Genomic DNA, 27,739 nt, shown 5'->3' with positions numbered 1-27,739 from the left:
AACGTTCTATGGAGTGACGAATCGCACTACTCTACCAACAAATCAGCTGGACGTTCCTGGGTGTGGAGGATCCTGGGGGACACCTTCTACCTGAGTGGGTTGTGCCAACAGTTATATACGGCGGAGGGTCTGTTATGGTCGGGGATGTGTTACGTGGCATGGCCTCAGTCCGTTGGTTGTAGTGACAAGGACCATGAACACGGAGGTGAACCCTGATATTCTAGACAATGTGGCAATACTCTGGGAATGGTCGGCCATACTTCCAACAAGACAACGCGCCTCGTCACAGATCCAACACTGTTCTATGTTGGTTTGAGGATATGGATGTCCCACGATTGGAGCGGCTGCACAGAGTCCGACCTGAACCTACGAACATCTCTGGGATGAACTGAAATGTCAGGCCAAATAATATGAAGTGTCCGTCTTCTTTGGGAGAATTTGCTAAATATTTGCAGGATGAATGGAGGGAAATAAATGAAGAAGATGGCTGCTGGCGGCGGGCTGCCCGGGGGGCGGGGAGCCTGACGGCTGCTGGCGGCGGGCTGCCCGGGGGGCGGGGAGCCTGACGCCTGCTGGCGGCGGGCTGCCCGGGGGGCGGGGAGCGGGGAGCCCGACGCCTGCTGGCCAGATGATATTGATCCAGCTGTCCGTAGTGCAGTAGCCTGGCTTGGTATTCTAGGCGCAGCTCCCATTGAATTTATAGCAATACCAGCCATGACCACAGCAGTGGGGATGGAGCCGTCAGCTTCCGTCTCCTTCTACATTGACAGCAACGCGGAAAAAGCTGATCACTGGGGTCAGAAGTGACTGATCGGCTAGGGATGACCTATCCTGGGGTGGATATTACACCAATTCTGCTACTTTCAGTGTACCCTTATTGATTGCCTAGCCTCAGGATAGTAAATCTGTGAAGGTCTGCCTATCAGATGCCTGCTGATCTGCTGTTCACTACCCAGCGGGTATCTTGGTGCACAAAGTTGAGGTGTGCAGGAAGCAGACAGCTCCATTCCCACTGCAGTGGACAGGATGGGTATTACAGGTATTAAAGATGCAATACACTTCAATGGGAACAATGTTATAGCAAGCCTGGCCACTAGAGTAGAAACGGAGCTGTCTGCTTCCTACAGAAATCAACTCTCTATGCGTGAGTGCACTAGCCCTGCGAACAGCTGATCGGTGAGCCTCCTGGACGGTGAACCACTGCTGATTGACTACTGACCTAGTCTGAGGCTAGACCGTCAACTGTTTTCAGCTAAACAACCCCCTTTAACCCTTTCCAATCCAATTTTGGATTCCGTCTTTTTGCTGTTCTACAATGGTGCCATCTGCTGGCTAAAGCCAATAGATGGTAAGAATACCCTGTTGGATGTCTTCTGACATGAGAGCTGTACAATCAGAATGTAGGAAAACGGCAGACAGTGGATTGGAAAGGGTTAATGGCCACGTGGAAAAAACCTGATCGCATGTCCTATTCTTTGTGGGGTCCGATGCGAGTATTTCTGAGCCTCTCACATGGCAGGTGTGTCGTTGACCCTCATCGTATGGGACACAAGTCCTCCGTGCCATTGGCTCAAGAGAGTGCATTCACATGTAGCGGTCAGGGCGCCTTTTTTTTTTTTTTCCCTTCACGGCAATTTGTCAGTTCGCAGGATAAAACGTTTAACACTTCGGACCCTTTTACGTTGGCGGTATTTCCCGATCCTCGCCGTGTCCCCAGACCCCGATGCACGTACCATATGCTAAAAGGGTGCTCTCTTGGCAAACGCTGCCCTCGCACGCATGGGCACACCTTTTTCCCAGTATAGAGGAGGACTTCTTTTCTTTCTCCGTGGCCCCCCGCCGGCCGTGTGTACAGGAGGGCGATTCGGTGAAAGCCGACCAATTGTCCTGTCTTTCACGTTTTTATTGCGCACTTCTCTGCACTTCCTTCCCTGTGGGATTCTCATAGTACCTTGTCTAACCGCGTTACATTGTGTTACCATCCCCAGCGGCTCGCTCTGATTGCGGTCGGGGGTCTTGTGTTCTAAACACTGCGATAGATAATAATGGACCGCACTGAAGTCGGACCTGCGGCCCTTTGTCTGACTTGGACTATCGGTCCAATGGGAATGAATCCGTTCCAGTGAATGGGGTTCGTATTCCCGTGTGAGTTGTGTCCATCGCGGTGAGTACACCCTGACGAGGGCGAGCCTGCACATAGATCTCACTGAGGTCTTTTCCGTGCTCTGTACCTCTTTGACTCTCCATAAAGCCTTCGCCAGTAATGGTGATGCAATACCCGTCGCTGCGGGTCGTAATACTGTTCTGGGCCTCAGCAAGCCTTATTTTGATCCTTCTTCCTTCCGTGTCCCCAGTGGAAAGCCGGCAGCACCTACCTGTAGTGGCCGTTGGTCTTCAGCTCCCTCCGTGAGCCTGTTGGTATCAGCCCTCACATACGGGGCGCCGGTCCTCCCTTCACCGTGTATTATGATGGGCGCGCCTACAGAACGCGGCTCCTTACTGATGAATCTGGAAAAGGGATGGAACAAACAGCAATTTTATGCACTTTTTTTTTTTTTACCACTTCTAGGAATATTTCGGACATTTAACCCCCTGCAGTGTGGATGGCCTATCCGGAGGATACATCATCAATGGTTGGTTTAGAATGTCCACCGCTCGGGACCCCTGGTGATCAGGTGATCTCGGCCCACCGTACTCCATGCTGGATTTTGACATCCACATTGGGGTTGGAGCTGGAAATGTAACAGGAGGCTTTCACTCCCCTTGAAATCAATGGCGGCTATACCTACAATTGCACCTCCAACTCCTATGCCAATGCGTACATCTGGGCCTACTGCACTAACTGTGGGGGCCGAGATCCGCTAACCACAGGGGGTCCTGAGCAGCAGAACTCCGCGGATCAACTATTGATGACCTATCCTGAGGATACAAGGGGTTAAATGCCTAGAATCGCGTTTTATGCCTGTACCTGTATGTCTTCGGGAGCGGGGTAGGCATGAAGCGGGCTCTGGAGTAGAGTCTGCGCCGTACCTGGCAAATGCTGCCACTGTAAGACCTCTGCCACATTCTCAGCGGCTGTGTTTGGAGATGGCAATGCAATCGGTGCCAGTGGATTGCTGTGGTGGCATGGCACCCAGTGAAGCCATCTGGCCACCATGTAGTGTTGTTGACCATAATTAAAAGTGCAGTAAGTGTTGTGTTAGATTGTCCAAGCGATCGCATGTTCAAGTCCCGTAGTAGGTCTACAATAAAAACCACTGTGAGGCTTGGGGATAGATGGGATAAAGCAGTGATCCTGGGGGGCGGGCGGCATTTTTCTGGGTTTGCATTGGTTCCATAGAAGAACAGAAGAGAGCAGTTAGGGGGCCACAAGGTTTGTATTTACCCTGACTGCAAATGTCCATAATCCTACCAAAAGTTATTGGACCCCTCAGCAAGAATCAAAAGTGGTATTTATGTCCATCTGTTACTACTTTGTGAGGCCTCCTTCGGCCCTAATGACATTGGGTATTCTCCATGCCATACTTCCTACTAATGTCCGATTCACAGCTGGTATTTCCCTCCATTCATCCTGTAAACATCTGGAGAGTTTTCTCAAACAAGATGAACACTGTTCATACTTCCTGACCCGATGTTCCAGTTTGTTCCAGAGATGTTCAGTAGGTTCAGGGGGACTGATGTATCTTGACGTCACTGGAAACTAGGGGTTTGACAGCCCTGACATATAGGGAAACCCCTAACTCCCGATTGGCTTTCAAGGTACGTAGGCTGGTTGAGTAGTGTGCTGCTGCTGCCAGCCACCTGGCAACATACTTGGGCCGCGGAAGATGGGACACCCTGAGGAGTCTGCTGCTACTGCTGCCAAGCCTAACTCCCCATTGGAAATCCCTGCACCACCGGACACACCGTCATCCCCCGGTGCTGTAGCGCGCACATGCATGCACTGACCGCTACGCCACTCCCCATCTGCCTAAGAGCATGGGTGGCCATGGTAGCTGCTGAAGGGAGATGAGGCAGGGGAGGAGAGTAAACGTAAACGACTATGCTCCCTGCTGTGATCCTGAAGGGGTCGGCGCTCTATCCCTCCATGCTACAGTCACAGGCAACTGTCAAGCATGCGGTGCAGCGTCGTTCACATTGTAAGCGGCAATGCCAGAGCACAGACCACTGACAGTGCTGAGGGTCCGGACGGCACTTCAGAGGTTACAGAGCCTGACATAGGACTGCAGTGGTGACAGCCAATGAGAAGGTGGGGGCGTCACCACATGTCAACACTGCTGTATTATACTCCCACGCTTAACTTCCGGTGGCGACATAATACACCAGTACCGCGTTTAGGTCCGGACTCTGTGCAGGCAGTCCGACCGTGGGACATCCAAATCCTCAAATCAACGTAACTCATCCCCAGACAATAACAGACCCTCCGCCGTACATAACTGTTGGCACACCACTCTCAGGTAGAAGGTGTTACCCAGGATCCCAAACACAACCGGTACATCCATCTGACGTGAAGATGGAGTAGTGTGATTCGTCGCTCCATGGAGCGTTCTTCCATCGCTCAACTGTACAATGATGACGCTCCTTGCGCCGCTGTGATAAATGACGTGTGCACAGTCACATGACCTGTAGAGCGCAGTTCCCATCGCGAACTATGACTGACACCTCCAAGGGTCTACATCTTATGCATCATGGTTTAGGACATGTCAAATGCATTAGTTCTACTGATGGGGGGGGGGGGGGGGGCAATCCTTTTGGTAGGATAGTGTGAGGTTTGCCCCCTCTTCGTCAGTACCCTTCTGCATCGCTCTCCGTGAGACGTGTCTTCCGGTCGCTGATCGGGATGCACTGCAGTTGCTGCTCTCATTGATGCAATAAATCCTCATCCTGACAGCGATCTCACCGGAGCGTCTGAAGCCGCACGTCTCTGTAATGTCATCCAGCGGTCCTGCAGTGTTTCTTCGTTAGTCCTCAAGGCAGTTAATAATTGAGGATGTTTAACATCCAGCGGTCGTCTGTAGGAGGCGGAGAAGTCGTAGGGTTTCATTTGTCTTCTATTTGCTGATATTTAATCATTCTGTAGATTACAAAAAGTGAGGGAACCGAGATGATTCTTGTTGTTGCCGGTTATGGTCCTGTTAGATCACCTCTCAAGCATCGGTCATGGTCCTGTTAGATCACCTCTCAAGCATCGGTCATGGTCCTGTTAGATCACCTCTCAAGCATCGGTCATGGTCCCGTTAGATCACCTCTCGAGCATCGGTCACGGTCCCGTTAGGTCACCTCTCGAGCATCGGTCACGGTCCCGTTAGGTCACCTCTCGAGCATCGGTCACGGTCCCGTTGGGTCCCCTCGCGAGCATCGGTCACGGTCCCGTTGGGTCCCCTCGCGAGCATCGGTCACGGTCCCGTTGGGTCCCCTCGCGAGCATCGGTCACGGTCCCGTTGGGTCCCCTCGCGAGCATCGGTCACGGTCCCGTTGGGTCCCCTCGCGAGCATCGGTCACGGTCCCGTTGGGTCCCCTCGCGAGCATCGGTCACGGTCCCGTTGGGTCCCCTCGCGAGCATCGGTCACGGTCCCGTTGGGTCCCCTCGCGAGCATCGGTCACGGTCCCGTTGGGTCCCCTCGCGAGCATCGGTCACGGTCCCGTTGGGTCCCCTCGCGAGCATCGGGAGGCTCCTACATCGGATGAACAGGTTAAACAGGATGTGCACCTTGTAAATATTCCCTGGCCCTTCATGTAGATAAGGTGGGTACTGCAGGAAGGTTACATTTATTTTGCAGATAAGCTTTTGACTTACAATGGTGGTGAATTCGTTAACTATTTGCCTGTTGGCGCTGCCCTTTTATGAGGATGCCATCAGTAAATCGCCGATTTAGAATTCATCGTGTTTTTTTTTTTTTCTCTCACAATTTTAATATTTCATGATCTACACTATTGGTCAAAAGTTTTAGAACACCAATTTTTTCAGTTTTTATTGATATTCACAGTTTAAAGTCTCAAATGTACTTTGAAATGAAAGCGGAGAACAAATAAACAAGATAAGAAGAATAAAAACAATGGGTTAACTCTGTTTCACCACCTTAAATCTAGATTTGTGCCCCTCCGGCTGATATAACAGCTTTACACCATTAAGACATTCTTTCTACAATTGCATTCAGATATTGTTACAGAAGTTCCCACAAATGTGCTGCACTTGTAGGTCGCTCTGCTTTCACCCTTCTGTCCAGTTCATCCCAAACAAGCTCAATGGGGTTATGTCTGCAGACTGTACAGGGCTTTGCTTTCTTTGAAGTCTACTGGCTTCTTCTTGTTGTCTTAAGTAGTTTTGTCATAACCTAGAAGTATCCTCTGGTTCATTGTCTTGCTGTAATATGAACCCCGACCACCTAGGCGCACACCAGTGGGTATTGCATGGCATATCAAAATGCTATGGTAGCCCTTTTTGTCCAGTGTGCCCGTCACTCTGTGCAAGTTGCAAACTCTTGATTCAGCAAAAGAGCCGCAGACTATGCTTCCTCCTCCGTGTTTGGCCATTGATGTCCCACACTTGAGAACCATCCTTTCACCCACTCGACGGTGTAAACAATCCCTGCGTGATGCACTGATTTTGATTCATCCGTCCATAAGACCTTCCGCTCTTTACTAGTCCACCGGGGGTGCCGCTCGGCCCAGGCAAGTCTTTTTTTTTATCTTGCTATCTTAGTGGCTTTCATACTGATCCTCTAGATAGACGTCTTCTCTTTGCAGTTGGAATGGAAACTTCTTTGCTTTGCTGCATTAGGCTGTGGTCGAAGATTTTAAGCTGTGAGGCGCCGATCACACACAGTTGATGCTAAAAAACTTGCCATCAGATTTTGTATTGGCCTTTGGTCTGCCGGACCTCTTCTTGTCAGTTCCCTCCAGTTTCCAAGTGACTTTTGAACTGTACTGACTGCCACCTTGGCTTTCTTGGTAATTTCTCTGTAGCACAGACCTACATGTCTATGGGTTATAATTGTCTGTCTGTCTTTGGTTAATTGCCTTTTCCTGCCATTATGATAGCAGTGTGCTCTGTCCTGAAGAGCAAAACTGTCCAAGTCCTGCCCTAAAGGGTTTACTGCAGTCAGTTCCATCACTGGTTATATACGTAGAATCAGAGGGTTTGAAAGTAATCTACAAACGTTGAGACCTCTATAGGAATAGCTTGCTTCCAATTTCAAACCATAATTTGCTTTCTGTGCTGCAGCGCCGCCGTCCTTCATGTGGTCTCTGAAAAAAATCCCTTTGGTTAAAATCCTGTTGCGTTCTTGGGTTGAAATTTCTTTTCGGGCTTTTAACTTGGGCCTCATGTCAACGGGCGGCGTCAGGATTCCACATGCAGGAGCCCACAGCAGAATCCAACCCTGCCCACGGCCGAGGACAGTGCTTAGCTGTCCAGGTCCTCGGATGTGTGCGGAAGGGCCGGTCAGTGCACCGCCGCACATGTGCAGCAGAGATTAAAAAGAGAAAAACTCTTCTCTTCTTTCCCACGGAATCCGGGCCCGTCGGCAATCGAATAGCGGACGGCTGCGGATCGGATGGCTTCTATTTACTTCAAAGGAAGCCGTCCGTGTGGGAAAGGTCCGCAAAATCTGTACTTCACATGTGCGGCGGCGCAGCGGCCGGACCATCCGCAGTACAGATAAAAGAAGACAACAGGTACGCAGGGTCACAGCTATGGTCACAGCCGGGATACCTGTGCGGGATTTCACAGCGGGATTCTGGACGTGCCGTGTGCAGGCGACCTAACAAGTGTGATGTTACTCCAAGTTTCTTGGACTGATGTTGCACTCGCCCACGTTAACACGGCCTATGCCTAATTATAGTATGACACTTTTTGTACTGTAGAGGAAACTTCTCAGCTGTCACAATAGGTGATGGTCGCAGTTCACCTCCTCCCCCTCCCTGCACAACTCTCTCCAGCCTACTGTGCTGCCCCCATAGTCCTGTTCAGACGATGGAATTAAACAATCTGCGGTCCCTAATAAACAGGTCAGAGGAGGTTTCTCCGTCTGGTCTGTAGGTGACCCGTTCCTGTGTTTGGTAATAAAGGGCTTGTTGCTCCTCTGAGGGAGTTGGTCCTTTTCGGGGACACAGTGAGACCCCTCCGGCCCCCGGACTGTGTTGTGGCCCCGCCGCAGCTGGTTTCTTCCGTGTAGTAATCATTGATTCATGAGGCCGAAGAGCATCATGTTGTTTATCTGGGTTTCAGCCGCGCTCAGCGAAAATTTCCCAAACGGCGTCCGCTTCCAGGAATTTACAATCCGGCACAATAGAAATAATTGCACTGGAGCTTCCAGCGAAGCGGCGACAATCTGCGCAGGATCGCAGCGCCGCAAATATTTACTGCCCCGATTAATGAGCCGGCGTGCATCTAATGGGAATCCGAGCTCTTAAAGGAGTCTTCACGCAGAACATGATGGCACCCACGGCGGTATGCCATCACTTAGGGGGCTTCTACACGGGGCGATCCGTCGGGCTGCAGATGCCAACAGGTCGTCCGATGATCTTCTTGTGCGCCACGTTTCCTTTGCGCCGTGTCACGTCATCAATCGCCGGCGGTTGTATTCTGTCATTTAATATAATGCTACGTAGTAGTAGAACCTCTCACCGATCGTACTCGTCAGGGGCGCCGGTCCACGATTGTAATTAGTCTGACCTGCCTGTGAGGGTTATGTATGGGCCACTAGGCACCTATAAGCGATCGGGTGATTGAGGTGATCTTAAGTGACTTTGCATCTCAACTAGAACCACCATCTGTTGTGTGCTTTTATTTTATAATTTGTTGGTGTCCTCAATCGGGCGGGCGGTTGGGGATTGGACTGTGTCCTCAATCGGGCGGGCGGTTGGGGATTGGACTGTGTCCTCAATTGGGCGGGCGGTTGGGGATTGGACTGTGTCCTCAATTGGGCGGGCGGTTGGGGACTGGACGCGGTGTCCGCAATCGGGCCGGCGGTTGGGGACTGGACGCGGTGTCCGCAATCGGGCCGGCGGTTGGGGATTGGACTGTGTCCGCAATCGGGCCGGCGGTTGGGGATTGGACGCGGTGTCCGCAATCGGGCCGGCGGTTGGGGATTGGACGCGGTGTCCGCAATCGGGCCGGCGGTTGGGGATTGGACGCGGTGTCCGCAATCGGGCCGGCGGTTGGGGATTGGACGCGGTGTCCGCAATCGGGCCGGCGGTTGGGGATTGGACTCGGTGCCCCGATCCCCCGTCTTCTGGGAGTGCAGTTAGTTGGCTGGCTGGAGAAGTCCGTTTGCTGATGGATTTCATTTCTGCTTCTCTCCGCAGTCATGTGTTGTTGTCCAGTACGAGGACCTCGCTGGTCGGAGACCTTCTGAGAGTTTTTACCAGCTTTGTTCTCATTTACTGCCGCTAAGAATAAGTTCACAGCTGCTGCCGGCGGCCGGGTGTCAAAGATGAGAAGCGGCGTTCTGCTTGTGATTATAGTTTAGTCGCATGGAGTATAAACTTCGATGACTTAATTGATGCCAGATGGCTCCTCTGTACCACCAAGACACTGTACTGAGAAATTATTGTGTTAAAGGGACCGATCAGTGGGGGGGGGGGGCGCTCTTGATTTATTTTTTTATTTTGGAGAAGTACACAGAGTGTTGGTCCAATCAGCAAAGTGGTGATTTCATATCCTAAATCCTGAGTAGGTGACCTGCTGACTACTATGTATGTTCCTACCACTTTGCCTCCATAAATGATCATATTTGGGACTGATGCAACTGGGCTTGAATGGTCACAAATGCTTTACACTCAGCAAGAATCACACTGACCTGCATCGACTAACATTTAAAGGAGATGTCCCGCGCCGAAACGGGTTTTTTTTTTTTAAACCCCCCCCCCCCCCCGTTCGGCGCGAGACAACCCCGATGCAGGGGTTAAAAAAACCACCCGCACAGCGCTTACCTGAATCCCGGCGGTCCGGCGTCTTCATACTCACCTGCTGAAGATGGCCGCCGGGATCCTCTGTCTTCATGGACCGCAGGGCTTCTGTGCAGTCCATTGCCGATTCCAGCCTCCTGATTGGCTGGAATCGGCACGTGACGGGGCGGAGCTACACGGAGCCCCATAGAGAAGAGGAGAAGACCCGGACTGCGCAAGCGCGGCTAATTTGGCCATCGGAGGGCGAAAATTAGTCGGCACCATGGAGACGAGGACGCCAGCAACGGAGCAGGTAAGTATAAAACTTTTTATAACTTCTGTATGGCTCATAATTAATGCACAATGTACATTACAAAGTGCATTATTATGGCCATACAGAAGTGTATAGACCCACTTGCTGCCTCGGGACATCTCCTTTAAATAAGCAACTAGGAATTCAAATTGGTTCCCTCCATTCATCCTGCAAATATCTGGCGAGTTCTCCCAAAGATGGACTCCGTTCATATTTCCTGACCCGATGTTGCAGTTTGTTCCAGAGATGTTCAGTAGGTTCAGGTCGGACTCTGTGCAGCCGGTCCAATCGTAGAATATCTATATCCTCAAACCAACATAGAACACCGTTAGATGTGTGACGAGGCGCGTTGTCTTGTTGGAAGTATGGCCGACCGTTCCCAGAGTATTACCACATTGTCTGCAGCACATTATTGTCTAGAAGGTCAGCGGTCACCTCCGTGGTCATGGTCCATATTACTACAACCAATGGGCTGAGACCATGCCATGTAAAATATCCCTGCGCCATAACAACCTTTGCTGTAATTGACTCTTGGCACAACACAATCGGGCAGAAGGAGTTCCCCGGCTCCTCCACACGTCTGCCCATCTGAGTGGGACTCCTCACTCTATAGAACGTTCTTCCATTGCTCAGCTGGCACCATTGTAAACAGGCCGTTGCTTCTTCTTTGAAAGAACACATCAGTCATTTGCAGGATGTATAGAGGGAAATACCAGCTGAAGTGTATCAGACACTAGTATAATGTACACCACGGGGAGTATCCAATGTCATTGGGGCCAAAGGAGCCCCACTAAGTATTAACATATGGAAATGAATACTACCTTTTGATTCTTGCTCCGGGGTCCGGTTATGTTTGGTAGGGTAGTCTATGTGCGTTTCTGGTGTCCTCAAATGTTGTCAGACTTCCATCATACTCATTAGATCGTTGTGGATCCTGTCACTATCCGCAGGAGCTGCCAGTAGTGGGGCTCACCTGACGTGCCAAACCTTTGTTGCTTCCTGAAGCAGCGCCACTCTTGTCTGTGGGCAATGTTGGGTATTGCAGCTTTACTTACAGAGCTCATGAAGGTCTTTCATAAGTTGGTGTGTTTGCAGTAAGCAGGACTGGGGTTGGCTCTGCTCTATCTGTGGTCGTCTGGCATGTGATAACGAGTTGACCTCCTCATGAGGACACTTTATGCAGAAGCCGCTCGTTAGGCACTTCAGTTGCATTAATCAGCTAACTGTGACCCCTGTGATCCGTCTATAGATCAACCAGCGTATTGATACTCCGATCCGAGTCCGGGGGGGGGGGGGGGGGGTGGATTTCAGGTAGATGGGGGATTGTTGAGGTTGTTGGCCCCGGTCCCTCCTACGGGGCCCCGGGTGTGATTCCTGCCGGACATCGGATATGAACCCCTAATTTATCCTGCTGGACGATAATCAATGAATTCCTTCAAGTGGAAACAAAGGACAGAATCCGCATTACCTTCATCCAGACGTGACAGATGTGCATGTCCTTAGTCAGCGCTTACACGTCCCAGGCGTGTTCAGGAGGAACATGGAATGTAACCACAAGACAGGACGGCTCTGTTAGACGCCTCGCAGCTATAAAGCGGCTCTGTGCCGGACAGAGGAGCTCACGTTCGCCAACCTGGGGCGCTGCCACATCCGGCACGGTTTCTGTAAGGCACCTTGGGATATTGTCCAGCATTATACATGAACCCCTTACTGGCCGGCGCGGCCTCCAGAGCAGCGCTCCTCGGACCTCTATAGGCTGTGCTGCGCACATTTACACGCTGCTTGCATCGTTAACTGCGGATTCTGATCTATTAATCTGAAATGGGCTTGTCTGCTTACTTTGTAAAGGGCCCCTCCCGGGACCGGAGGGAGACGGCGTCCGCTGCCTGTAGTTCTCCTCTAGGGGTCCGCTGCCTGTGGTTCTCCTCTAGGGGTCCGCTGCCTGTGGTTCTCCTCTAGGGGTCCGCTGCCTCTGGTTCTCCTCTAGGGGTCCGCTGCCTGTGGTTCTCCTCCTCTAGGGGTCCGCTGCCTGTGGTTCTCCTCCTCTAGGGGTCCGCTGCCTGTGGTTCTCCTCCTCTAGGGGTCCGCTGCCTGTGGTTCTCCTCCTCTAGGGGTCCGCTGCCGGTGGTTCTCCTCCTCCTAGGGGTCCGCTGCCGGTGGTTCTCCTCCTCCTAGGGGTCCGCTGCCGGTGGTTCTCCTCCTCCTAGGGGTCCGCTGCCGGTGGTTCTCCTCCTCCTAGGGGTCCGCTGCCGGTGGTTCTCCTCCTCCTAGGGGTCCGCTGCCGGTGGTTCTCCTCCTCTAGGGGTCCGCTGCCGGTGGTTCTCCTCCTCTAGGGGTCCGCTGCCTGTGGTTCTCCTCCTCCTAGGGGTCCGCTGCCGGTGGTTCTCCTCCTCCTAGGGGTCCGCTGCCGGTGGTTCTCCTCCTCCTAGGGGTCCGCTGCCGGTGGTTCTCCTCCTCCTAGGGGTCCGCTGCCGGTGGTTCTCCTCCTCCTAGGGGTCCGCTGCCGGTGGTTCTCCTCCTCCTAGGGGTCCGCTGCCGGTGGTTCTCCTCCTCCTAGGGGTCCGCTGCCGGTGGTTCTCCTCCTCCTAGGGGTCCGCTGCTCAGAGCCCAGCTGGCGTGCCAGGAGTGACATTTCTGTGCCGGGCCTCTGCGAGCCCCGCACACAAATAGAGCATGCCACAATTTGTTTTCCGTGTGTGTTTTCACGCGCACAAATCGCGGCCGTCTGCATAGGATTGCGTTTTGTAATGCAATCCTAAGGCAGCGGCCACAGGCGTAAACCCTGCGGGAAATCCCGCCGCGGAATTTCCGCCTGTGTGCAGAGGGCCATAATCCTATTTGAAGTGGCTGCCACTAGGGGGTCTCCCTTCCAGCTTCTCTGCAGTCTACTCTGTGATTGGCTACAGAGCTTCTGCAGTAACAAGGACGTTTCCATATTAGGGGGAGGAGCTATATTCACATACGTGCGTGGCACATCGCCACATGCAGGCCGCGGGCCGCCCATCGCAATGTACTCTCTCGATGTGTAAACGTGCGTAATATGCACCGAGATAGAAGAACAGGCTGCAGTTTTCTTTTCTTGCGTGTGTAATTTACACAATTTGTGTGAACGACAACATGGCTGCCTATGCGATATTGGTACAGCAAAACCTGCGTGCGTAATATGTAATTACCATACAATCGTGTCAGACAGCCCTAACACACATATAGATTAGTTCGTTTACTAACCATTCAGTCAAAATGTCCCTAAATGCCTGAATCATCCGGGAAAAGCAGAGAGGTGGGCGTTCAGAAGGGGGTTCTTTACTGTAAGAGCAGTGAGACTGTGGAACTCTCTGCCTGAGGACGTGGTGATGGCAGGATCCATAGAGGGGCTTAAGAGTATCCATTAGCCCCATTGCAGTGAATGGCGGTCGTACATGTGTGGCCACTGGATCCATCTCGTCTGATGTCATTGTGGGTAAGAGAAGCGACCTTACAGTGACGGGGGGACCCGGGGACCCCGTTCTCATGTTCGGCGGTTATTCCCTGTCCTGTAGATGAAGGATAACTTTGGGACATTTTGGGATAAGCCCTTTAAGGATTTTTGCTGCGACTACTGGGGAGACTGGGTGAGGTCTGGCTAATGAAAACTACTCTTACCATGCGGACTATGAAGTAGGCAGAACCTGGAGTGGCATGCTGGCCTCGCACGTCCTTGGCGACAGAGCGGAGCCGGCCCTTTTCTCGCTTCGTACTTCTTAGCTGTCAGACCTGGCAGAGGTTTCTCTGGCGACGTAAGCGGGCGCAATAAATGTAACAACTTTCAGAGACTTGTAACCATTTCAGGTGAAGCTAAGATGTTTTCCTCGTCTTCAGAATCTTGAGGATCTGAGCTGAACGTCCCTCGCACAGATTAAGCTGCGCCGTATCCTGGGCAATAACACGGATTTCGCACTGACCCCGCGCGTCTCCGGTATCGCTTACCACTCGATCTACTGGTGGTCACGTCTACTTATTGGGCCTGTCGGTATTCATCCCATCTGAAGGATTGCTTTCCGTGTATTGGGCACGAGCGTTGCCCCTCTGCTTCGTGGGCATTACCGGGACGTTGGCCAGATGCCCGACTGATCGGTCCCATCCGTTATTACCTTCTTTTATCAGCGGTGTATCCGGTGGAGGTCGTATATACCCACCAGCAGTCTTCTCCCCGGATGGCCGGTTCTCCCCGCTGCTTTGCTTTATACCTTTTCTATGCTGCATGTATGTTTGCTGTTGCTGCGGTCTCTGTGATTTAGTAACATTGTAACACTTTGTCCTGTTTTCTGCCTGCAGGTAGCGGGGCGACCGCTGTGGTCCAAGCCGCGTACTGCACCCCCAAGAAGGAGAAAGTGGCCATCAAAAGGATCAATCTAGAAAAATGTCAGACCAGCATGGACGAACTACTGGTAATGTGGATTCTATCTTCTTGCCTTGATGACAGAAGTTTCTAGAGCCAGTGTGCACTTTTAACCCTTTCCAATCCAATGTCGAGCCTGCCCCGACATCATAATTTCCCACCACAGCTCCGATGTTGGGGCAGGCCCGACACTGCAGTGCAGGAGTGCATCTGCACCCGATCGTCAGAGACATCGGGTGCAGATTCACTCCTGCACTGGTCCTCATCGAGGACCCCGAGGAGAAGGCAGAAAGGGTTTTTAACCCTTTCTGCCTTCTCCTTTACACATTACATAGCGCTCAATTAGCGCTATGCAATGCATAGATTCCGGCCGGCGATCATGTGACCGCCGGTGTTACCTGACCCCCGGCGGTCACGTGAACACCGAGCCGGGGGCCTGCACTGTGGGAGGACCTGCTTACCTGACCGGCGTCTTGCGCATTCTCCTTCTGTCTCCCGGCCCGGCGATCATGTGACCGCCAGGTGCCACCTGACCCCAGCGGTCACATGATCGCCGAGCCGGGAGGCAGAAGGAGAATGCGGAAGACGCCGGACAGGTAAGCAGGTCCCTCCCTGCACCCTCCTGAACTCTGTCAGTTCAGGAGGGTGCAGGGAAAATGTATTTGTTCTCTCCCATTCTCCCTAGCTCCAATTTATTTGGAGCTGGGGAGAATCGGTGAGAAAAAAATAAATGGATTGGAAAGGGTTAAAGGGGGTGTAAGTTATTAGTGGTTTATCCTTTGGAGAGGTCCTTAATAGAGATGAGCAAGCATACTCGTCCGAGCTTGATGCTTGTTCGAGTATTAGGGTGCTCGAGATGCTCGTTACTCGAGACGAACACCACGCGATACTCGTCTCGATTAAACGAGCACTGACCATTGAATTCAATGGAGCCGGCAATACAGCCAGCTCCATTGAAAGCAATGGCCTGCCGGCGAGCGCGGGATGAACTGTCGGCAAGGGCTTAAATATATAAGCCCTTCCCTGCAATTCATCCAGAAATGTGTAAAAAAAAAAAAAAATTTATACTCACCTGGTCCCGGCAGACGGAGTTCAGCGCGGCCAGCGGCAGTCCTCCTGAACTGCTCTGAACAGCTGTGAATAGTATTCAGCAGGCGGGGATTTAAAATCCCGGGGATTTAAAATCCCCGCCTGCTGAATGAGCTGCCTCTAATTGGTCACAGCCTGACCAATCAGAGGCAGATTCCACTCACACACCCATTCATGAATTTATGAATGGGTGTGTGACTGCTGCCTCTCATCTGATTGGTCCCGCTGAGCCAATCAGAGACAGCAGTCACACACCCATTCATAAATTCATGAATGGGTGTGTGAGTGGAATCTGCCTCTGATTGGTAAGGCTGTGACCAATTAGAGGCAGCTCATTCAGCAGGCGGGGATTTTAAATCCCCGCCTGCTGAATACTACTCACAGCTGTTCAGAGCAGTTCAGGAGGACTGCCGCTGGCCGTGCTGAACTCCGGCCGTGCTGAACTCCGGCCGTGCTGAACTCCGGCCGTGCTGAACTCCGGCCGTGCTGAACTCCGGCCGTGCTGAACTCCGGCCGTGCTGAACTCCGGCCGTGCTGAACTCCGGCCGTGCTGAACTCCGGCCGTGCTGAACTCCGTCTACCGGGACCAGGTGAGTATATATAATTTTATTTTTTTTTTACACATTTCTGGATGAATTGCAGGGAAGGGCTTATATATTTAATCCCTTCCCGACAATTCATCCAGCGATCGCCGGCAGCCCATTGCTTTTAATGGAGCCGGCTGTATTGACGGCTCCATTGAATTCAATGGGCTAACATCGTTCTGCCGGGACAAGGTGAGTATATTTATTTTTTTTAATTTTTACACATTTCTGGATGAATTGCAGGGAAGGGCTTATATATTTAATCCCTTCCCGACAATTCATCCCGCGCTCGCCGGCAGCCCATTGCTTTCAGTGGAACCTGCTGTATTGCCGGCTCCACTGAATTCAATGGGCTAACATCATTCTTCTCTGCCACAGCTGTTACAGAGGAGAACGATCTTTATGCTGACAGTGCGGGGGGGGGGGGGGGGGGGTGTCTCACTCTTGCCGCTATTGTGGCTTAATAGTGGGACCTGTGAACTTGAGATGCAGCCCAACATGTAGCCCCTCGCCTGCCCTATCCGTTGCTGTGTCGTTTCCATCACTTTCTTGAATTTCCCAGATTTTCACAAATGGAAACCTTAGCGAGCATCGGCGAAATACAAAAATGCTCGGGTCGCCCATTGACTTCAATGGGGTTCGTTACTCGAAACGAACCCTCGAGCATCGCGAAAAGTTCGTCTCAAGTAACGAGCACCCGAGCATTTTGGTGCTCGCTCATCTCTAGTCCTTAATAGTAGATCGGCGGGGATTGGTCACCCGCCCAGGCTACCCTTGGATCAGCTGTTTGCTGGGGTGGCAGGCTAGTAGGCTCAGCCGATTTCTGTAGGAAGCAGAAGCTCCATTTCCACTGAGGTGGTCAGGCTTGGTATTACAGGATAAGTTGGGCCACCTCTAGCTTTAATATAAGATGTGATACGGAAGGGCATGGAGGCTCTAGTACCCTGTTGTACCGCCTCTAGCTTAGGTACAAGATATGATACAGGAGGGTATGGAGGCTCTAGTACCCTGTTGTACCGCCTCTAGCTTGGATACAAGATGTGATACAGGCGGGCATGGAGGCTCTAGTACCCTGTTGTACCGCCTCTAGCTTGGATACAAGATGTGATACAGGAGGGTATGGAGGCTCTAGTACCCTGTTGTACCGCCTCTAGCTTGGATACAAGATGTGATACAGGCGGGCATGGAGGCTCTAGTACCCTGTTGTACCGCCTTTAGCTTGGATACAAGATGTGATACAGGTGGGCATAGAGGCTCCTTGTTCCCTATTGTACCGCCTCTAGCTTGGATACAGGAAATGATACAGGCGGGCATGGAGGCTCTAGTACCCTGTTGTACTGCCTCTAGCTTGGATACAAGATGTGATACGGGGGGCATGGAGGCTCTAGTACCCTGTTGTACCGCCTCTAGCTTGGATACAAGATGTGATACGGCCAGGCATGGAGGCTCTAGTACCCTGTTGGTCCGCCTCCAGCTTGGATACAAGATGTGATACAGGCAGGCATGGAGGCTCTAGTACCCTGTTGTACTGCCTCCAGCTTGGATACAAGATGTGATACGGCCAGGCATGGAGGCTCTAGTACCCTGTTGTACTGCCTCTAGCTTGGATACAAGATGTGATACAGGAGGGTATGGAGGCTCTAGTACTCTGTTGTACCGCCTTTAGCTTGGATACAAGATGTGATACAGGTGGGCATAGAGGCTCCTTGTTCCCTATTGTACCGCCTCTAGCTTGGATACAGGAAATGATACAGGCAGGCATGGAGGCTCTAGTACCCTGTTGTACCGCCTCTAGTTTGGATACAGGATGTGATACAGATGGGCATGGAGGCTCTAGTACCCTATAGTACTGCCTCTAGCTTGGATACAAGATGTGATACGGGCAGGCATGGAGGCTCTAGTACCCTGTTGTACTGCCTCCAGCTTGGATACAAGATGTGATACGGCCAGGCATGGAGGCTCTAGTACCCTGTTGTACCGCCTCTAGCTTGGATACAAGATGTGATACAGGCGGGCATGGAGGCTCTAGTACCCTGTTGTACTGCCTCTAGCTTAGGTACAAGATGTGATACAGGAGGGTATGGAGGCTCTAGTACCCTGTTGTACCGCCTCTAGCTTGGATACAAGATGTGATACAGGCGGGCATGGAGGCTCTAGTACCCTGTTGTACCGCCTTTAGCTTGGATACAAGATGTGATACAGGTGGGCACAGAGGCTCCTTGTTCCCTATTGTACCGCCTCTAGCTTGGATACAGGAAATGATACAGGCGGGCATGGAGGCTCTAGTACCCTGTTGTACCGCCTCTAGCTTAGGTACAAGATGTGATACAGGAGGGTATGGAGGCTCTAGTACCCTGTTGTACCGCCTCTAGCTTGGATACAAGATGTGATACAGGCGGGCATGGAGGCTCTAGTACCCTGTTGTACCGCCTTTAGCTTGGATACAAGATGTGATACAGGTGGGCATAGAGGCTCCTTGTTCCCTATTGTACCGCCTCTAGCTTGGATACAGGAAATGATACAGGCGGGCATGGAGGCTCTAGTACCCTGTTGTACTGCCTCTAGCTTGGATACAAGATGTTATACGGCCAGGCATGGAGGCTCTAGTCCCCTGTTGGTCCGCCTCCAGCTTGGATACAAGATGTGATACGGGCAGGCATGGAGGCTCTAGTACCCTGTTATACCACCTCTAGCTTGGATACAAGATGTGATACATGTTAGTGTGTATAATGCACGCAGTGATGTCACTAGAAGTATAATCGGTGCTTCACTGTACAGACATAATAAATGCTCCGCACCCGCTGTATTTCTGCCCGCTCTGTAAGACTTGCTCTGCAGATATTACTATTCTTGCCCCCAAATTACCGGGAAGCGTATTAAGCCGTGAACACAAATGTGAAGAGAGCCGTCTATATCCTAATGGTCCGAGCCACAATGGCTACGGTTTGTGATGCGTGGAGACTGCGTAGCGTTCTGCGCTGTTCTTACATCATCGTATTACTGCTCGGAGCGCGGTCCGTCACACGGTGCGGGTATCTTGTATCTCCGAGGCCCCGGGTGATATCCTCGGTAGCGCGCTCGGGCCCGGGAATGGCTTTGGCTGATCTGGGATTGTTAGCGGGTTAGTGAGCGGCCGGAGCCCAACCACCAGATTAATTGGCTCCTTTGTGCAGAGGCTGCAGAGCTTCCTGCGTGCGGCCGGTCGGGGAGGGGGGTCGCCCGTGCCTTTGTGTTCCTGGCTGCCGGCTCTCGCCGTCCTGCACGCCGTCCGCATCAGATGGATTGAAGCGCATGGAATGTGATGCTGTTTATTATTCATGGCCTTGTGATTCACGCCTGACGGTCACTGTTTACAACCGCACATCAAACAGCTGATTTTTCGTTTTCATTGTGTGCCTTGTGCGCGGTGTGATTAACCGCCTCACGGCCACAACCGGCGCGGTTACAGTACAGCCGATCCACCTTCCTCCCACTAACTGTGTAGAATCGCCATAACCCTTCGAGAGACGGAGAAGCCATGAGATTTCCTTCTTGGGAGCGGTAGAAAAAAAAAATCTTATGAACGCGCAAAAAATGTAGCCTGACACGGCGGTTAATAGCCAGCGGTGAGAAAGCCCGACCGGTCGATCATATTGTTAATTTTATAGGAAAAAAGTCTGTAAAAAGTTTTTTTTATAAATGCGTGCTTTTTGGTCAGCCCATCTACTGATAAAAACGGAATCGGTCTGATGTACCCCGAAAAGATGGCAATAAGACAGACAGATCACCCCACGAAAAACACGGCGCCGCATCAACGGGAAAATAAGTAGTGAGTCAGAGAAAAGATCTACAAACATCGTATCGTCCTGATGGCGGCGGGCCGCAGATTTACCATCAGTCTGTAACGGCACATTATACTATAGAACATACAGCTTGTGCCGCAGGAAGTCCGCGTGCTGCTGGGGGAATCGGGACAGAAGTTAGGAGGTTTCAGAAGCGGGGAGGGAAAAAATAGAAATGCGCTGCAGCAGGAAGGGGTTAAGCAAGAAGGGTCTCAATACATTTGTGTGATTGTTCTCAGTAAGAGAAACCAAGTGATCCTGTAGATATGAAACCTTGTAATGGCTACAAAGATGCATGATGTAACGGCGAGCTTTCCAACCTCACAGGGTCCTTCATTAAGGCATAATGAAATGGATCTGAAGAGGCAGGAATATATACACACATATATATATATATACACATACACACGTAGGCCTCATGCAGACGGCCGGGTCAGATCAGTTCTCGCAGCGGGATGCGAGCCGTGTCCCTGCGGTGACCATTGTGGCTCACCCGCTCCCGGCGTCTCCTCCGCTCTATGTGCCGGCTGCCGCCCAGCCGACACATGCGCAGAGCAGAGCCGTTGCGTCAGCCGTGACGTTCCTGTTCCGGCCTCTGTGAGGCTCGCACAAAGTTAGGACATGCTGCAAATGGTTTACCACGCGAGTTTTCAGGTGGTCGAATGGTGTCTGTCTGCGTAGGATCCTGTGGCAGCGGGCAGGGGCGGGTGTTCGGCGGGAGATCCGCCCGTGTGCATTTACCCACACGTATGACAAGGCACAGACATGGTGGATTAATTTTCACTTAAAAGAATAGTACAAAAGGAATACAAACCTTGAGGTGAAGGTTTTATGGTCCCTGAACAAGCGTTAAGTTCGTAATACATTGTGATGTGGTGCGCAGCTCTTGGGCCGTTCTTCACTTAGTCCGGGGTATATATTAATTTCCACTGTATATCTATACCATAGGGGCCCACATGCTCTTCTGGCTCAGGTAGTTCTGTTTTCTTACCATTACTTCTATATTAGCTCCCTTTTCTTTCTCTGCTTCAGCAGCAGTTATCAGCAGGGAGGAAGTAAAGGACTGCAGAAACTCAAGTCTCTCCCTCCCCTCCCCCATACTGAAATAAAGTAACCAAACGGCATAAAGCGCTCAGTTTTTCATTCCAGATTAGAATTGTCTTGCTGAGTGGCCTAATCTAAGAGGGTTAATAATGGCTCACCGGAGGTGCCCTCCAAGGAACGTGTTAATGGAAAACATGTAATTATGATATGTGACAGGCCTGCGCTAGGAGGATGAATGTTTACATAGCGCCTGTCACATCCCCCTGTAAGGAGCAGCCGCCAGCACCACTGAGAAACCTCATCTTGGGCCTCCCTCACATCGGGCGTCTGCCTTTTCAGCAGCGTTCTCAGCCCTGTGTGAGCAGCCCCATTGAAATGAATGGGAGCCTCGTACAGCGCTGAGAACGCCCTGTGGGAGGGGGGAGGCCTTAAGGTCTATTGGCCCCCCAAGAATATTATGTGGAAGTTTTTGGATGGTGTCTGATGCCCCGTGCCGGTGATAGGGGTTTTGTATATGTGTCATAAATATTGTTAAAGGGGTCTTCCGGGACTGCTTCATCTAAACAGCTCTGTTAGCCCAATACAGCTCAGTTCAGCTCAGGCCATATCACCATAGACAGGAGATACCCAGGCTATACCAGCATGTTCTATATCACCATAGACAGGAGATACCCAGGCTATACCAGCATGTTCCACATCACTATAGATGGGAGGCACCCAGGCTATACAAGCAAGTGCCATATCACTATAGACAGGAGATCCCCAGGCTATACCAGCATGTTCTATATCACCATAGACAGGAGATACCCAGGCTATACCAGCATGCTCCACATCACCATAGACAGGAGATACCCAGGCTACACCAGCATGCTCCACATCACTATAGATGGGAGGCACCCAGGCTATACAAGCAAGTGCCATATCACTATAGACAGGAGATACCCAGGCTATACAAGCAAGTGCCATATCACTATAGACAGGAGATACCCAGGCTATACCAGCATGCTGTATATCACTATAGACAGGAGATACCCAGGCTATACCAGCATGCTGTATATCACTATAGACAGGAGATACCCAGGCTATACCAGCATGCTCCACATCACCATAGACAGGAGATACCCAGGCTATACTAGCATGCTGTATATCACTATAGATAGGAGATACCCAGGCTATACCAGCATGTTCTATATCACCATAGACAGGAGATACCCAGGCTATACCAGCATGTTCTATATCACTATAGATAGAAGATACCGCATCTCTCTTAGTCCTGCGGGACTGCTGCTATGGCTGAAGTAAGAAAGCGTACTGGAAGTGGCCTCCGTATACTACTGTAGGGGCCGATCATCCAGGAAGCCCTCCACCAACGTCTGCAGGAGATTCGGCTACCAGTCCACGTTGAGTCCCTGGAATGAACTCAAGTCCAACGACGGCTCCATGCATGTATCGTAGCAGAAGGAGGCCTCTTCATGGACACTTTCCTTACTTCAGCCATAGCAGCGGTCCCGCAGGACTTGAAGACGTGGAAAGTGGACTTCAGCTTCTCCATTAGGCCTCCCTCACACAGGGCCTTTTCAGCTGCCCATTCATTTCAATGGGAGACTCAGCTGAAAACGCCCAAGAATAGAACATGCAGCGTTCTCAGCCCTGTGTGAGCCGCCCCATTGAAATGAATGGGAGCCTCGTACAGCGTATGGCACAGAGCTGAAAGCGCCCCGTGTGAGGGAGGCCTTAGGTTTTGCTCTCCATTTCTTATAAGGGCCCCAGCCCGTCTGCCGTGCCATCATAGCGCATCGCTGCCTTCCTATTCATGTAGGCTATTATCCCGCTATAGGACCCCAGCCTGAGAGATGGCGCCCGATCCGGCCTCTGACTACATCTTGTACAGCACATTGCTTCGTACTGGAATAGTATACGTTGTCAGACGGGTGGAGGTGGGACTTTAATTCCGAGTAATCTGCGCTGGAACTTTAAAATATCAGTTTTTAGTGGGAACTTCATTTTTTCTCTTTATTTCCGTCTCTGGAGAGTTTGGATTACTTGTGGAAGATTGTAGGAGAAAACATGACGAGGATCGGGTCTCCCACTGGTTCTGTCATCTCAAGGGTTAACCAGCCCCTTACAGGTAAACCCCAATGGCCTATTTTTGGAAAATGCCTCCGATAAGTAGTTGTGAAGAAGCTCGCCACATGCCAGGCAGCTTCCTGGCATCAGCCTGCGCCATCATCAATGCCAACTAGAGATGAAGTATTAATCCCTCAAGTGATGGGTAAATCGCAGTGACGCCGCCCGAGCTGTTCCATGCCCAAATAACCCATACGTTACTGAGGGGCACGCGAGGGGGATCATGGGCGCACATACCATGTAAGGTACGTCCTCACCTTGATGCCATCAGAACAGGTAACCTTATGAACACACACGGCGCCCCATGCTTACCTCTGTCAGCAGTGTACCCGCCACCCTTTCGTTGGTCGCAGAGGGACTTGCGGTGTAAGTTCGTTCTACATGATACTGGCGCTTATACCCCACTGCGCAAAAACAGATCCTCAACTCCAGAAAACCTGTCCTCCTCCATCACAAAGCATTAAATACCAAATGTGGCAGCGTCTGCAGCGTGACGGTCCTCTCAAGGCTGGAGACGTAGATCCCCCATCCCAATGATGCCCCTTCATGGATTTTGGCAGGGGCACAATCTCCTGATGCTCACAATGTCAGACTGGTGACCAACGATTGGACGGTCATTGTGAAATCGCCATTAGGTTGCGTATGGTCAGCGTGTTGAGGGGGGGGCGGACACTTCAAGGTTGGTGGAGCGTAAGGAGGGGATCTCCTCTTGTCTCATGGAAGAGAAGCTGCCAAGTGCCGTCTGCACACCCTGGATACCTACCGTAGTAGGAACACCACCCATAACCTGCCTTGCCCGTCATTCTTATAACACGCTGCAGCACTGAATTTGCCTGCTGATCAGTATCTGCCGTTCGTTATCCTCCTCTTACCCTCCCTTGTGTAGTATGTCCATCATGGCGGTCTGATAAGTGGACTCTACATGCTAATGATAATTACTCTATTATTTATGGCTTATTTTAAAGGCCGTTGTCCAACAGGCTGATGGTCAAACGTTCTGATTCCAGTCATCGTCCCGTTGAATATGCCAACGATCGGCTGATCGGGTCGGTCACACGGGTATAATAATGCCCGCTCGTTGGTGGGACGTCTCTGTGTAAGTGGGTGATCTGCTGCTGACTAATGAAATACATATGGGAATGGCCATTCGTATTATCATTTGTGCGTCTCCATACTGGAGATCATCCGCGGCGTGTAAAGAGCGCCGATCGTCACAGAACGTCCGCGGTGTGAATACTTCTGTAATTGGTTGTGCCTCTATCGTTTCAGAAAGAGATCCAGGCGATGAGTCAGTGCCACCACCCCAATATCGTGTCCTACTACACGTCGTTCGTGGTGAAGGACGAGCTCTGGCTGGTGATGAAGCTGCTGAGTGGAGGTGAGTGACGCGTTACAGGGACGTGGTTGCGCCATTGCGCTCCGGCGGCAGCCGCTCGTAGCCATTACTGTTACTGTGAACATCCCCAAATTCAGAAATAAATCGTGGCTTCCATGTTTGGGGGTTTAAAGGGATATGACCCTATTTACCCATGACATGGATGCTGCTCTCTTTATTTTTGGGGAAGTGTTGGAAGTTGGGTACTGCAGGACTATTTCCGGCAGTACATTGCGCAGTCTTGGACTGCTGTTCACCTCTTTGGTTCCTACCTTAAAGGGATCCGGTTGCTCCTCCTGGATTGTTGGCAGCTGTAGAGAAGTCATTAATGAAGCTCACTTTTACTGCTAATAAGGCTGCATTTACACTGCAAACATGATCTCTCACAGGATGGCTTTTGACTGATCATTTTGCATAAACTACTACTTGGCACTAAAGCCTATTAGTACCACGTGGCAGCATGTGAGCCACCAGGAGCTGTAATCAGGGAACAGACTTCCTGCTGTTCTGATTACTTGGTGGATATGACAGCTGAGAACAGCTGATACAATGTTATCAGCTGTAGTCAGCTATCTAAGGGCAGAGCACAGCATGCGGTCCTGCTTATCAGCTGTTCTGCTGAACCATGGTTTTTAAGCAGAACTGAAAACTGTCTTTCAACAGAAAACTGAAAGATGGGTGCATTTAGAAACTATTATGGCTCAAAAGATGGCTTTTAAGCGAATTTTCAACAATATAATCGTTGTCTAAATGGGCCTTTAGTCCGGCATAGTCTCTCTCTGCCTGCGTCCGCCCTCGCCCTCTCTCCCTTTCCTTCTCTGCCTGTGTCCGCCCTCGGCCTCTCTCCCTTTCCCTCTCTGCCTGCGTGCGCCCTCGGCCTCTCTCCCTTTCCCTCTCTGCCTGCGTGCGCCCTCGGCCTCTCTCCCTTTCCCTCTCTGCCTGCGTGCGCCCTCGGCCTCTCTCCCTTTCCCTCTCTGCCTGCGTGCGCCCTCGGCCTCTCTCCCTTTCCCTCTCTGCCTGCGTGCGCCCTCGGCCTCTCTCCCTTTCCCTCTCTGCCTGCCTCCGCCCTCGGCCTCTCTCCCTTTCCCTCTCTGCCTGCCTCCGCCCTCGGCCTCTCTCCCTTTCCCTCTCTGCCTGCCTCCGCCCTCGGCCTCTCTCCCTTTCCCTCTCTGCCTGCCTCCGCCCTCGGCCTCTCTCCCTTTCCCTCTCTGCCTGCCTCCGCCCTCGGCCTCTCTCCCTTTCCCTCTCTGCCTGCCTCCGCCCTCGGCCTCTCTCCCTTTCCCTCTCTGCCTGCCTCCGCCCTCGGCCTCTCTCCCTTTCCCTCTCTGCCTGTCTCCGCCCTCGGCCTCTCTCCCTTTCCCTCTCTGCCTGCCTCCGCCCTCGGCCTCTCTCCCTTTCCCTCTCTGCCTGCCTCCGCCCTCGGCCCTCTCTCCCTCTCCCTCTCTCCCTGCCTCCGCCCTCGGCCCTCTCTCCCTTTCCCTCTCTGCCTGCCTCCGCCCTCGGCCCTCTCTCCCTTTCCCTCTCTGCCTGCCTCCGCCCTCGGCCCTCTCTCCCTTTCCCTCTCTGCCTGCCTCCGCCCTCGGCCCTCTCTCCCTTTCCCTCTCTGCCTGCCTCCGCCCTCGGCCCTCTCTCCCTTTCCCTCTCTGCCTGCCTCCGCCCTCGGCCCTCTCTCCCTTTCCCTCTCTGCCTGCCTCCGCCCTCGGCCCTCTCTCCCTTTCCCTCTCTGCCTGACTCCGCCCTCGGCCCTCTCTCCCTTTCCCTCTCTGCCTGACTCCGCCCTCGGCCCTCTCTCCCTTTCCCTCTCTGCCTGACTCCGCCCTCGGCCCTCTCTCCCTTTCCCTCTCTGCCTGACTCCGCCCTCGGCCCTCTCTCCCTTTCCCTCTCTGCCTGACTCCGCCCTCGGCCCTCTCTCCCTTTCCCTCTCTGCCTGCCTCCGCCCTCGGCCCTCTCTCCCTTTCCCTCTCTGCCTGACTCCGCCCTCGGCCCTCTCTCCCTTTCCCTCTCTGCCTGACTCCGCCCTCGGCCCTCTCTCCCTTTCCCTCTCTGCCTGACTCCGCCCTCGGCCCTCTCTCCCTTTCCCTCTCTGCCTGACTCCGCCCTCGGCCCTCTCTCCCTTTCCCTCTCTGCCTGACTCCGCCCTCGGCCCTCTCTCCCTTTCCCTCTCTGCCTGACTCCGCCCTCGGCCCTCTCTCCCTTTCCCTCTCTGCCTGACTCCGCCCTCGGCCCTCTCTTCCTTTCCCTCTCTGCCTGACTCCGCCCTCGGCCCTCTCTCCCTTTCCCTCTCTGCCTGACTCCGCCCTCGGCCCTCTCTCCCTTTCCCTCTCTGCCTGACTCCGCCCTCGGCCCTCTCTCCCTTTCCCTCTCTGCCTGACTCCGCCCTCGGCCCTCTCTCCCTTTCCCTCTCTGCCTGACTCCGCCCTCGGCCCTCTCTCCCTTTCCCTCTCTGCCTGACTCCGCCCTCGGCCCTCTCTCCCTTTCCCTCTCTGCCTGACTCCGCCCTCGGCCCTCTCTCCCTTTCCCTCTCTGCCTGACTCCGCCCTCGGCCCTCTCTCCCTTTCCCTCTCTGCCTGACTCCGCCCTCGGCCCTCTCTCCCTTTCCCTCTCTGCCTGACTCCGCCCTCGGCCCTCTCTCCCTTTCCCTCTCTGCCTGACTCCGCCCTCGGCCCTCTCTCCCTTTCCCTCTCTGCCTGACTCCGCCCTCGGCCCTCTCTCCCTTTCCCTCTCTGCCTGACTCCGCCCTCGGCCCTCTCTCCCTTTCCCTCTCTGCCTGACTCCGCCCTCGGCCCTCTCTCCCTTTCCCTCTCTGCCTGACTCCGCCCTCGGCCCTCTCTCCCTTTCCCTCTCTGCCTGACTCCGCCCTCGGCCCTCTCTCCCTTTCCCTCTCTGCCTGACTCCGCCCTCGGCCCTCTCTCCCTTTCCCTCTCTGCCTGACTCCGCCCTCGGCCCTCTCTCCCTTTCCCTCTCTGCCTGACTCCGCCCTCGGCCCTCTCTCCCTTTCCCTCTCTGCCTGACTCCGCCCTCGGCCCTCTCTCCCTTTCCCTCTCTGCCTGACTCCGCCCTCGGCCCTCTCTCCCTTTCCCTCTCTGCCTGACTCCGCCCTCGGCCCTCTCTCCCTTT

At 52.8% G+C, this 27,739-nt stretch overlaps 1 protein-coding gene across 1 annotated transcript in view; it reads left to right on the top strand.

Moving 5' to 3' along the window:
• The window catches only part of OXSR1 (oxidative stress responsive kinase 1), an 89,487-nt gene that overhangs the window by 30,781 nt on the left and 30,967 nt on the right, over positions 1 to 27,739 (top strand). The window contains exons 2-3 of the mRNA XM_066585371.1: positions 14,519 to 14,631; positions 24,517 to 24,625. Coding sequence (XP_066441468.1) covers positions 14,519 to 14,631; positions 24,517 to 24,625 — 222 coding nt within the window. The remainder of the gene's footprint in view (positions 1 to 14,518; positions 14,632 to 24,516; positions 24,626 to 27,739) is intronic.

Source organism: Eleutherodactylus coqui, chromosome 12, assembly GCF_035609145.1.
Source record: "Eleutherodactylus coqui strain aEleCoq1 chromosome 12, aEleCoq1.hap1, whole genome shotgun sequence".
Taxonomy (NCBI): Eukaryota; Metazoa; Chordata; class Amphibia; order Anura; family Eleutherodactylidae; genus Eleutherodactylus; species Eleutherodactylus coqui.
The sequence above is the reverse complement of the archived record's forward strand: the minus strand, read 5'-3'. Positions and strand labels throughout refer to the sequence as shown.